Genomic DNA, 13,374 nt, shown 5'->3' with positions numbered 1-13,374 from the left:
TGGCCGTTACTGACCACATGGACATGGCAGTGGAGGTGAGAAGAGGATAAACAACTCGTCTTAGATCAACCTCACCTGTGAGCTGTAGGGCTGGAGCTTGGACCCTCTTATGGCTTGGGGTGAAAACTCACCCACTATTTGTGGAGCCCCTACTGTGTGCCAAGTGCTTTAAATACATTAATGGTATTGATGTTCCCATTTCACAGATAAGAAAACTGAGACTTGGAAGGATAAATGCCTGCCCCTAGGCAGAGTCATAATTCAAACCCAGTTGTTGTTTTTCTTTTTCTACTTTGCTGTGCTGTGTCCAATTCAGTTTTGCCTTCTGAGCACCTAACACATTGCCCATAGCTTGGGGAATATCCGAATAAATGAATGACACACAGTGAACTGGTCTGTAAAATAAATAAATAAATAAATAAATAAATAAATGAAGCTGAAGAAAATGTGACAGGTGAGGGGAACTCTTCATGAAACTCCAATAAAATGGTAAATACTCGATTGAACTGAATTTTGAATTCAGAGAACTAGAACTGAACCTCTGCATGTCTAAAATATTTGAATGAGAAGCTAAATCAAGATCCCACAAAGGTCCCCAAACATTCACAGGCTGGTGATTCTTTAACCAGAAGCCCTAGGAAATTTGCTAGGTGATGTACTGAACATCACAGGTGACCTAGAGTCTGGCAGGCAGTCCAGGTCTCTTTCCCTGAACCAGTGAGGACGTCTGGGGGTATTGGGTCCACCCAGTCTCCCCACTGAGGCCGGGTGGGAAAGCAGAGGCCCTGGGTTTTCTCACTCTTGAACCAACTCGACTCTACATTTGGTCCTGTCCCATCCCGTACCCGTGTCCTCTGAGATCTTGCCTGGACTCTCCTGGGGACATCCCAGTCATGCCCCCAAGCTCCCAATTAACCGCCCATTGGACAGTCATTAATTATAGTAATTGCTTCCTGCTGTTTAAAGGGGAAAACTGAGGACTTCATTAAAAAATGCCTCCTCCTGTAATCTTTTCACACTTAACCATGAACTTGTTGCTCCCACTCAATGAGGCAATCACAACAGGGCCATTAATTTAAAGCTGTGTGTAAAAAGGGTTTCTGGGTTGTCTATCCAATGTGTCACCAGGGAAAAAAAAGCAGGGGTGGGGGGAAGGGGAGAAAACAAAAACGCCCTAATTGCTTGGACAAGGGGGTCTCTCTCCTTGTTTGAAATGCAGATGGCTCTTCCTAGAGGCTAGCTGCCTCCGGTCCCAGGGTTGTGGGAGGTTTGAAAACGTGCTGTAGTGAGTGGTAGCTGACGGAGGATGAAATGAAGAGCAGGGGAGGATGTGAAGGTGCTGCCTAAGCTCAGGCTAACAGAGGTGCCAACTGCTGGTACGTGAGGCCGTTTGTCCCAGGGCCCTCACGTGGGGCGTGCAGGAGGATGGCTTAGTTGGAGATGCGCTGATAACCTGAGTCTGGCGGGTTAGAGTAGCATTTCCCAAACAGCAGCACAGGAGACGGTTGTAGGTGAAACAGAAAACACTTTAAATTTTTAATTGGCATGAATTTTTTATGAGTGCCAGAAAAATATTGGTTTTCCATTTATGGCACTGATAGGAGGTTTCCTTTTCCAATGAATTTATTTGTGGGGAAAGAATGAGCTAATTTAAAGAAAATATTACGTAAATAAATTGTACCTGCGGCACACAGATTACGAGGGAAGTCATGATGGTGATTCCCACATGGTTACACATGGATGTTCAAGTCGGTTCCTAGAGCCAGGCTCCCGCTGCCCAGACTCAAGGCAGCACATTACAAGTGATTTATGGTTTGGGAGTCATGAAACTGGCAGGTGAAGCAGCAGAGAGCACATACATAAAGCGGGGTTTAAAGTGGAGCTAGTGGTTGTAGAATCCCTGTGCCAATTTCATCTCCAATGGCCAGCCCTGCTCAGACATCCTTGGGGCCTCTGATCCAAGGACTAGGCTGATAACGACGGTGGTGATGATGGTGATGATGATGATGATGATGATGATGTTGACAGAAATGATGATGAAATGATGGTGGTGGTGACGATGATAATGTTGATGGAAATGATGATGAAATGTTGGTGATGATGTTGATAGAAATGATGAAATGATGATGGTGGTGGTGATAATGTTGATGGAAATGATGATGAAATGATGATGGTGGTGATGATGGCAGTCTGAGTCCAGAGAGCACCTTCCTAGCCACTGTACTACACTGCTCCTTCAGGAACAGAACAAGGACTAAGTCATGGTCTCTGCCCTGGAGGCTCCGTAGATGTGTGGATAGATAACTGGGAAACATGACAGAATTAAACAAGTAATGTTTTAGCCGTATTAGCAGGTGTTGCAGGTACACAGGGGAAGGGGAGATTGATTCTGACTGGGGGCATTCTGGAGGGCTCCATGTAGGAAGAGGCATTTGATCACAGCCTTGAAGGTCTTCAGTAGTTGGGAGCATGAGAGGATGGGCACTCTAAGGTGTGAAACAATAAGAACAAAAGCAGGGAACCTGGAAGTGCAGGGCGAGCTGAATGATGCTCAGAGGAGATGGTTAGCCTACCCGAGGCAAAAGGCTCCCCAGTGTCTTGGAGGATAGAGGGGTGGTGCCGGGGCCCTAAACACGGACCCGTTTCTTTTCTCCACTCCCTTTTGGTTTTTCTTGTTTTGAGCTTCTTTTATGGGAGCTCTCAAGAAAAACAGAAAAACAGATGGAAAGCTGAGTGTACTCCAAGTTGACCTGAGATGGAAGTTACAAGAAAATAAAAGCTACTACTTCAGGAAGCTTATAGTATCTACCAAGTAGCACACTCCATAACTCAAAACTCAGAAACTACAGAAATGCTGGATAAAAAGGAATATTACCCACAATCCCACTAGGCAGACAAATCCGTGGTCAACATTTTGATTTTTTTTTAATATTTACTCAGTACATACTTTTTAATAACATAATCCTAATCACACTGTATGCAGTTTTGAATCTCGCTCTTTTCCCACTCACCATTTTAACATCAGGGTTTTTTGTGACATGGCACCTCTGTGTAAACATTTTTAATGACTTGCATAAGTTGATGATGGTATCATGTGGATGTACCAGAGTTTATTTAACCACGCTCTTATTTTTAAACATTTGTTTCTTTGTCAACTTGTGGACCCTGTAAATAAGGTTTGGGTGAAAATCCTTGTGCAGGAAGATTTTGCTGCATTTTGGATTCCAACATTGGGACGGCGTCCCAGAAATGGAATTACTGAATCAAGGGTAAATGGCATCTGTTAACACCTTGGCTGCAAAATGCCAGCCATCCTTAAGACGGACTTGGACCTGGACCAGGCGGCACTGGGCTTCACTCAGAAAAAGAGGGTGAAGACCGCAGGCATGAGAGTCACACGTGTCCAGGTTGAAATCTGTCTCTGCTTCTGACTACCCTTGACACCTTGATCTCAGTTTCCTTTGTCGATGAAACAGGATTTCTCAGGGATCTTCAGGCACATCTTTTCTGCAAGCCTTTGCTGCCTGAGGGATCTGAACTCTTACTTCTGTCTACAGGCGACCTGGTGTCCCGAGCCATGCACCACCTGCAGCCCCTCAATGCCAAGCACCACGGCAACGGCACCCCCCTGCACCACAAGCAGGGGGCGCTCTACTGGGAGCCTGAGGCCCTGTACACCCTTTGCTATTTCATGCACTGCCCGCAAATGGAGTGGGAAAATCCCAACGTGGAGCCTTCCAAAGTCAACCTCCAGGTGGAAAGGTAAGACTTGCCTTCGCTTCGCCAAAGAGGGGAGCCCCACTCTGGCCATCACCGCCTAGTGGTGGGAGGGTGGGCACTGCCTCCTTCCATGGAGGCGCGGGGTGGGGGAGGGGAGGGATGCTGGGATCAGGATTGCCCAGCTCCCAGAGATTCACTGGAGAGGTCCAGATGGGAACCATGGGCCTGAGGAGATACCCGAGACCCTGGTGGAGTCTTAGAAGTGGGATTTCATAGAGCAGGTCCAGTTCCAGGTAAAAAAAAAAAAAATGACCTAGGTCAGAAGAGCAAGTCTGCAAATTCTGGGGGAGGTGAAGGTCTGGGTAGTGCAGGGTAGCCTCCTTGTGAAGGCAGTTTTGGGGGATGCCAGCTCCTGGAGTGTTACCTGCATTTCATTCTGGCTGCCCGAGACCCTCCGAGGGGTAGGGGGGTTAGACCATCAATACCTGCTCATCCAGAATGGGCCACGCAGGGGGGTGGGAGACTGGTTTGCTGGGGGAAGCAGAATCCTCACGGGAAAGAAAAACAGGGGAGGAAGAAGGGAGAGCTTCCTGGGAGACGAAGCCCTCTCTGACCGGCTTCTGCTGCTCCTTGGCTCCATCCTTCTGCTTCCCCATGCCTCAGTTTCCTCATCTGTAAACCAGTGGCTGAGCTAAGTGGTTCCCAAGTTCCACCCTGTCAGAGGCAGGGCGTCAGAAACCACCCTGCAGGCATCCCCACTTCCTCTGGGAACCTGTCCACAGAGCTCACCTCCCAGTGTCTCAGGAATCAGGCCCCCCCTCCACGCAGGCCTCTTTCCTCCAGCTCCCGTGGTAGTGACCCCTGTCGATCAGAACAGTGGTGAAGAGAGCAGGCTCTGTGACCCAGACACTGAGTTCAAATCCAGGCTCTTCCAATGAAAAGCCAGGGGCCTGCCCTGGTGGGCGTGGCTCAGTTGGTTGGGCATCATCTGTGTACCACAAAGTTGCCAGTTCAATTCCCAGTCAGGGCACATGCCTGGGTTGCAGTTCTCGATCCCCAATAGGGGATGTGCGGGAGGCAGCCGATCCATGTTTCTCTCTCTCCTTCTCCTTTTCTCTCTCTCTCTAAAAATCAATAAAAATATTTTATTAATCCAGGGCATCTGCATTGTAGGACTACTAAGAGTAATGCCTACGCTTCTTCGTCTGCATTGTAGGACTACTAAGAGTAATCCTTTCATGGGGCTGTTGGAAGATTAGATGAATTGAATAGTGCCCAGCACATAGTAAGTGCTCAATAAATGTTCGCTTTTTATTGTTGTAGATATTATCTGCATGTAGCTAAACAATTCCCATTTGGCCTCAGTGCAGTTTTCCTTTCTCTGTTAAATGTTTCCAAGTTGTTTTAAAATTCTCGTTGGATGCTCTGTGCCTGCCAGAATGCATTCGGGCTTAAAAGTGGGCTCCGCCACAAAACCGCGTCTCTTGGCTTTCAGTCTGGAGAAGAAGATGGAGCGTGGGCTAGACAGAAGTTGCCTTTTTTTAAAAAAAAACAACTCCCAAGTTAGCTTTAAGATTTCAAACCAGTCCGGAGTTAGCTTAAATCAGGGGCTTACTCACGTCTCCCACTATCCAGGCCAAATCAGTGGGTACCCTGTGCCTCTCTTCATGTGCCAAACATGCCCCAAATGAGAGATGGCAAAATGTCCCTGGTCCCCGGGCAGAAATAACCTCGGTCAGACACACCAAGACGCCGCTTTCTGTGAGTGTGAATCCTGAGAGTGGAGAGAATGGAAGCCGCTGGCCTGTGGAGAGCCTGTGTCTGCAGCCCCCAGCCCCCATCCACTGCTTGTACAAAGCACATTTTCTCTGACTCAACCCCTCACGTCTTCAGCTCCCACCTCTAAGCAGATGACCCCCCCTCACCATCCCCAGCCAGACATCGCCTTCTCTGACCTCCATTCTAGGAAGACCCCTAAGGTTTCCACTTTCTGGGACAAGGTTTAATGAGGATGAGCCGCCGGGGAGGACGGGAAAGAGAACACGGCCCAGGATCTGTTGGAGTCATGTATCGCGGTCTTTCCATTCCTTTTTGGTTGAATTTTCAGGCAACAACACAAAACACAAAGTGGAGCGTGTCATGTTGAGTTCTGTTCACTTTGGTCCTCTGGAAAGGGTATGGATTTAGGAGTCAGGTGGGCCTCTGAGTTTGGGTCCCAGCTCTGCCTCTTCCAGCTCTGAAACCTTGAACAGGTCATTTCCTCAGCTTTAAATGAGAACAAGCCCAGCCTCGCGGGACTGGCGTCAACACGGAGTTAGATTTATAGCTAAGACATCCAGTGCCATGCCTGGTACAAGGGGACCTCCCTTTGTCCGCGTCTCCCAAAAAGTAGCTGATTTTATGCTCTTTTGTTGTTGTTGTTGTTGTTGTTGTTGTTGTTGTTGTTCCTACAGAAGCCTGTGTGTGATTCCTTCTAGACAAAAGCTATTTCTTCCTTTCCCTAATGGGACAGGCATTGGTGTTTAGCATCTGAAAACATACGTTTCTTTCAGACAAGAGAGAGCCTCTAACTGTTTCAGTCAAGTGTTCACACCGATTGCATCCTAAATCCTCCATCAACAAGGCATTTCCAGCGGGAGGTAGGACTTGAATCAGGAGTTGCTTTCTTCTCTCTCTTTCTGTCTCCTCTCCCCCACTCCCCCCAAATCAAACAAGATTTCCTTGACTCTTTACTTCTATTCTGGCAAAGGCAGGAAGGGCCACGGTGCTCATAAGGTTTTCCACGAGTCTAGAAGTTCTTCCAGGAACGGGTCTGAAGAATAGTATGCTTTTGCTCATGCCCAGCAGAAAGGCTGAGAAATATCGGTTGACTGAAATACGGATTGTGTTGTGCCTGAAACCATTTCTCCTTGTCAGAAGAGCCTTTCTTGGCTGGAGCATTTGGAACAAGGCCCACGTGCACCATTTTACTCTTTCACGCGGGCACAGCTTTAGGGTTGCTGCGTTTGTTTTGGATAGCTTCATTTTTCACTGTGGGATTTTGAAGAAACTCAGTGCCAGTCTAAAATTTCTGTCATTTAAATTTTTCCAGAACTTTTGGCTTCTATTTTTTGAACTTCTGAAATCTTTCGGGTACCTCAGATATTTTTATTAAAAAGAAAACCCAAATAAATCTTGTGAGATTATGATTAGGCAATATTTCTTCTCCTTAATTTTGAGGGTAGGGGCCACATGAGGCTACTGTTTTAAAATGGAACCATAGTAAATCATGATAAGATTTTCTTTCTCTCCATCATAATTGGAAGTATCAGTGATTCCTAGATGCATTTTGGTTATGGATGATTTCAGTAATTTGTTGCCACAAAATGAAAAATAGTAGGATAAATAGGAGTATTCTGTTGCCTGCGGTAGCTGGTAATGCCTCAGAGAGACGTTTATCAGCTTCACCTAGAACACTAGACAGTTAGGTAGTTCTACTCTCCCCCAGTCTCACTAAAAACGAACCAGAACGTGTACCTCGGCAGTGGTAACTCTCAGTCCTTTTGCAAGAAAAGCTGTACGATATGGCAGACTGTCTACTAGGGGAATCTCAACCACAAACCCAAGTATACCATCACCAACTACTTATTTGAGGAAAACTAGAGGGAAAAGCAAAATAGTCTTAACAAATGGAAGCCCTGACACTTGAAGAAATCAGTTTAATAAGGCAAACACAACTGACACTAGAAGTTAATGGTACCCAAATACATCTTCCAAGACATTCACCCTATTGAAAGATCACCTCAGATATATCTGTTCTTAATGCTTTTTCATCATCTGTGGCCTTTGTGACACAGTGATTTTTCAAATTTCAACATGCTCCAATGGACAGATCCAGGGTTATGTGAAATTTCCAGGTATAACTCTTCCCCATTCTTTCCCATTAAGGAATGTCTCCTACTCCAAGTGAGTGGAAGCATCCTGATGCAAGCAACACTGGCAAGGCTGAAAACAAACTCTAGGAATGCTTAGTTGTAAAAGTTGAACCTACTATGACTGCTTAAAGCAGAAAATAAAACTTCTGAGGGGTCCAGTCTAGGCAGAGGTTACCAAATCCTTTTTCCTTCCTCATGAGAATTTGACCTGGGTTAATTCGCTAACTCTGTTTCTCTGGAAACCTGCTAAAATTTTCAGTATTAACCGTGCTATCAAGCAACATTGCTTGTGGTCAGATTGACCCTAGATTGATCCATTAGATCTGGTTTGGTAGTCCTATAAATACTTCATAAACATCCAGAGCTTGGGGCTGCTTTGAATTCATTGACTCTGATAACTGGCAATGTTTGCACAGGAGCCTTGGCAGCTATTTTTATGCAGTTGTTACAAGAGATATTGGGGTTCATAAACTAGGGAAGTTTTCCCATCCCCCCGAGTGGATCTCCTCTCCTTGCACCTGAGTGTCACCTGGACAGAAGATAGCTCTGGAATGGCTGGGTGCATTGCTATTAGGACTTGCACTAAAAGGGACATCTGATGTTGTCCCATGGAGTCCCATGAGTCTAAATGTTTAGTAGAGCTTAAGACTGCTGGTGGACATTGAAGCCAGAGAACCAGCTTTGAGGATACACAAGCTGGAACAATGCCCAAGTTGCACCCCATCCAGCAGAGACCTCCCATTCTCCAGGGCTGGGTACAGACACTTGACCTCACACCACTGAGGCTGGGCATTGTACACTCCCAACAGGACCTCTGTCACCATTACCCCTGAAACCTCAGTGTCTCTGCTAACACCCTGTCAGCTCTATGTTCCACCCATGTCACACCACTGGCTTCCCAATCAGTGGAGCCCAGGCCACATGCCTGCACCGTAGCTGCAAGGGAGTCTGGGAAGGTGAATTTCTACCTTGTTGAACAATGGATTAATCATATGGGAATATGCCAAACACAGTAAGATCATCAGTGATTCTGGGCAACCAAAAAAGTTGACAAAGTTCCACTATACTCTTCTATTTTACTTTATAAAATAAATAACTCACAAGTGAATCATTTGCACAATTTAGTACTTTTGAGCATTATTGGCCACACATCTCATAGGACCTCACTAGCTGTTCCTGGCATCCTAAGCAGGGATGCAGAAGCCTATTCCCAGGGGAAGAATTCTACTTCCTCATCTTCCTAAGGGCAGTGATCACACCTGGTGCAAAAGTTCCCCAAATACCCAGCCCAGTGCTCGTAGGTCCTGGAGAAATTCAGAGTCAGTCGATGAATGAGACACGATAGAGGAGAGGACCATATATTAGGCCTATTTTATGCAGAGCTATATGGGAGCTTCTGTGGACTGGCCTGGCATCTCAGCCACCATATAAATGATTCTAAGGGGAAAATAATTATGTTGCCTTCTAACATAATTAGAATTATGTTTTAAAACATGATTCATTTGTAACTCGAGCATTGCTGCAATTTATTTCATCTGGCGAGGGTGAAAACAAACTCTAATCCCAATAGTTTCAAACTGTAAGTTACAGCCCATTAATGGGCCATTAAATCAATGCAGTGCAGAGCCTGGCAAACTATACCCCATAGGCCAAATCTGGCCCACTGCCTGTTTTTATAAAGTTTTATTGGAACACAGCCATGCTCATTTGTTTACACATTGTTTATGGCTGCTTTTGCACTTTTGATTTAGTTGTGACGGACATCACATGGCCCACGAGGCTGAAAAATACTCTGACCTTTTCCAGAAAAATTTGCTGACCCCTGATGTTCTGAGTTGTAACCTGCATTTTTAAAAATGAGGTAGAATTGAATTAAAAAGTAAAATTCGAATATTTTACATGAGGGACTGAAGGGTCCCGGGTTCGATTCCGGTCAAGGGCATGTACCTTGGTTGCGGGCACATCCCCAGTAGGGGGTGTGCAGGAGGCAGCTGATCGATGTTTCTCTCTCATCGATGTTTCTCTCTATCTCTTTGCTGACCCCTGATGTTCTGAGTTGTAACCTGCATTTTTAAAAATGAGGTAGAATTGAATTAAAAAGTAAAATTCGAATATTTTACATGAGGAAAAGTAAGTATGTTTTATGAAACTTTTTTTCAGTTATGTTAACTGGCATTGATTAACTTACCCAAGATCATGTAGTTAAAGTTGCAGAACCAGTGTTTGAACTCTTGGAGTCAGACCCTGGTCTGTGCTTGTATTCATGAGTTTGTTTTGCTATCGATGGGCTATAGTTTTAAAGAAATAATGTTTGACTCATCCCTAATCCCTAAAAATTTTTAAATAATCCTCCTGACTGTTTATAGGATATAAAACTAATATACGTATTAAATAAAATGTGGTGAGTACAAAACAACAATAAAGAAGGAATGTTGGATCACCCGCAGTCTCTGCATTCAGGAATAAGCGCTGAGACCATGTGGGGCATTTCCTTCCGACCTTAGTTTTCTGCTGATATGTAATTTTTTGTGGTTGTTTCACAAAATAAACATACATAGTTGATCTCTATTATTGAATAATCTTCAAAAGCAGGGTTTTTCAATGGCCTGTTGGATTATTGGACAGGGGATTTAATGTCAAGAGAGACCTGGGAACAAGCATGCTGAATGTGCTTTATGTCGAGGATGATAAAACAGAGGCCTAGTTGGATGAGGGAAAATGTCTGGAGTCATAGCACACAAGCACATTTGCAGTACCTCAGTGCCTTTGCACATGTTTTGCCCTCTTCCTGGAATACTGTCTCCCTTCTGCTCCATCATCTGACCACCTCTATCATTTCATCCTTCAAGACTCATTTTAGGCATCACCTCCTCCAAGAACCCTTTTCTACTACCTCAGGATGCACTGAGTGTCCATCCAGGGCCTAGTTCAGTGCATAGCATATAGGAACTGCTCAGTAAATGCTTATGGAACTGAACAGAGCTGGGTCTGAAACCTGTGAGTTCTGGCCCATGGCCCAGAGAGCCATATTGCTGTTGTCAACTAGGCAGCCCTCAGCTTAGTACTGGCTCTGCTGTTCCCTTGCCCCAGGCCCCAGACCTCAGCTATAAACAAGAAATAATAATCCTACTGCATGGAGTAATTTCAATGACTGGTGAACTAACTTCTGTAAAAGCCAGACATAATCACGGAAACATAGCCGTTGATCCATTAATGGCAAGAATTATGATTTACTCCTTTAATCTAGGTTGACCTCTTCTTAGATATTATAAGAGATTTTGATTGACACTTCGTATGTGGCAGGCCCTGCTCTATACCCTTTATATGTATTAACTAATTCAACCTTCACAATTCCCCTTGAGGTAGGAGCTAGCCTTACCTCTCCCCATTTTACAGATGAGGAAACTGAGATGCAGCGAGGTTATACAACTTCACATATGGGCAGGTCTGTGAGTATCAAAAATATCAAATGAATGCTGGGTGGGTATAGCATTCATGGGGGGCAGGAAGGTGAGAGAAAAGAAAGTGAGATCTTGTTCGGAAAAGGTGTTGGATACAGCAACAAACTAGACTGGAAGGAAAGTTGAGAGACTGGCCAAGACGTCAGGACTTTCTCCTATAAGCAGTGAAAAGCCAGAAGGGATTCAAGAAGGGAAATGAGACCAGAACTGGATCTGACACCTCGTAAGCTCTCCTTAACAGCAGCATTAGGATGCCAGAAGGAAAGTAATCGACATTTGATGAGCACCTACTATGTGCCATGTACTATGGAGGCACTTTACTTAACAGAGTTTAATTGAATCCTTACATTAACTTCGTGAAGCAGAAATGTCTTCATCTACAGATGAGACAATTAATTCTAATTGCTGCTCAGTAGGAAAAGGCTGTTTGGAAGCTTTTGAGGTAACATTAAAGACCTTCACAGCACGTTAATTATATCTCTGGATTTTTTTTTTCTGGAGCCAGAATGCCTGAGTTAATATCTTGGTTCTAACTCTTATTAACTGTGTGACTTTGAACAAGTTACTTAACCATTCTGAGCCTCAGTTTTCTTATCAGTGAAAAGGGAGATACTATAGATTCTATTTCAGAGGGCTGTTATGAAGCTCTTTAATATCTATGTGTGTGTATGTGTATATATATTTATATCTCACTTAAAAATCCAGCACACATTAGGCTCTTTATGGATAATGGCCATTATTATTCTCACTGTCATGGTGCTTATAACCTGGGTGTACATGCTAGCAGGGCTTTTCAAACATCGATGTGCACTTGAACCCCCTGGGAGCTCATTAAAATGCAGATTCTGTTCATTAGGTCTGGGGTGGGGCCTGAGATACTTCATCTCTAACAAGCAACCAGGTGAAGTGATGCCGCTGGGCCATGAGCCACTCTGTGAATAACAAGATATTACATGTTTTGTGTGTTTGTCATTTATTTCCCCAACCTACTCCAATCCCCATTTTTAAGTTACATAAGGGCAAAAACAAACAAGCTTTTATGGTGACTTTTGCTCTCTGGTAGAGCTTGGCACATAATAGGGGCCTAGTAAACATTTCCCAGGCTTTGGGGGCTGGATTGAGCCTTGCAGGGCCTCTCCTCCCCTAACCTCATGAGATGCCAGATAGATCCCGCTGCAATTTCCACGATGGATGGATTCCAGAGGTCCGACGTGGCCGGTCTGCGGGATGCTCAGGCTCTGGAGCAGCGGCCAAGGGAAGACGCTGAGCATCGAATATAATGATCATCTTTAGCCTAGCGAGGTGGCCAACAGATCTAAAGTAGCTCAGGGATAGCAAATTAGCGACAAGCATGCAAGGGAAGGATGAGGCAGGAGTGACAGGTGTCTTCCCGGAGGAGAGGCAGCACCTCCACCTCCAGGGCTCCTCAAGCAGCTTAGCCTCCGTTACCCGGGAGTGTTTCCCAGCCAAGGGGGAGAGATTGCTCCCGACTGCAGGTGACAAGCCACGGGGCTCACATTTAACACCAGCCCCCTCTGCTAGCATGTGGGGATGGTCTGATCAAATGCATGTACTGCACTTGTTCACGTCAATATTGAGGCCTTTTCTGAATCCTGGCTCACTGGCTGACCTAACCAGCTTCTTTTTATTCTGTGGGGAAAGGGCAGACATTCTTACCTTTATGACACAAAGACTAAGGAACCATCGCTGTACTGTCCAGTACAGTAGTCACTAGTCATGGGAGGCTGTTTGAATTTAAATTGATTAAAATTAAATAAAACGAAAGCTTTGATTCCCCAGTACCACGAGCCTCCTTTCAAATGCCCAGTGGCTACATGTGGCTAGTGGTTTCTGTGTTGGACAGTTCAGAGATAGGATATTTCCAGCATCACAAAAACTTCTATTGGACAGCACTGAACTAGAAACTCAATGCAGGCCCCCTTTTAGGTAAAAGAGCCCATGATAATCAGCACTCCCCAAGCATTCAGGTAAGGAATGAGTGCAGGGACCAGGGACCAGCTCACCTGCCAAGTCACATTCCACATTCCCATGTTTTGATCATCTTAGAACTGAGGTTTTTAAAGCAACCGTCATCCTCACCATCACCACCAAGTTTTACCAAGTATTTACAACAGACTAGGCTCCCTTTTTTAAAATATATTTTTATTTCAGAGGGGAAGGGAGAGAGAGATAGAAACATCAATGATAAGAGGGAATCATTGATTGGCTGCCACCTGCACAACCCCTCCTGGGGATCAAGTCCGCCACCCAGGCACGTG

The 13,374-nt window shown here is 45.2% G+C and overlaps 1 protein-coding gene across 1 annotated transcript in view; it reads left to right on the top strand.

The window, feature by feature from the left end:
• The window catches only part of LOC106697798 (ankyrin repeat and BTB/POZ domain-containing protein BTBD11-like), a 160,087-nt gene extending 149,014 nt beyond the window's left edge, over positions 1-11,073 (top strand). Inside the window, exons 3-4 of the mRNA XM_023757240.1 lie at positions 3,558-3,762; positions 11,031-11,073. Of these exons, the coding sequence (XP_023613008.1) occupies positions 3,558-3,762; positions 11,031-11,034 (209 nt within the window). The 3' untranslated portion in view covers positions 11,035-11,073. The remainder of the gene's footprint in view (positions 1-3,557; positions 3,763-11,030) is intronic.
• Positions 11,074-13,374: the final 2,301 nt, after the last annotated feature.

The sequence above is a fragment of the Myotis lucifugus genome, unplaced genomic scaffold, assembly GCF_000147115.1.
Source record: "Myotis lucifugus unplaced genomic scaffold, Myoluc2.0 scaffold_103, whole genome shotgun sequence".
In the NCBI taxonomy this organism is placed as follows: domain Eukaryota; kingdom Metazoa; phylum Chordata; class Mammalia; order Chiroptera; family Vespertilionidae; genus Myotis; species Myotis lucifugus.
The sequence above is the reverse complement of the archived record's forward strand: the minus strand, read 5'-3'. Positions and strand labels throughout refer to the sequence as shown.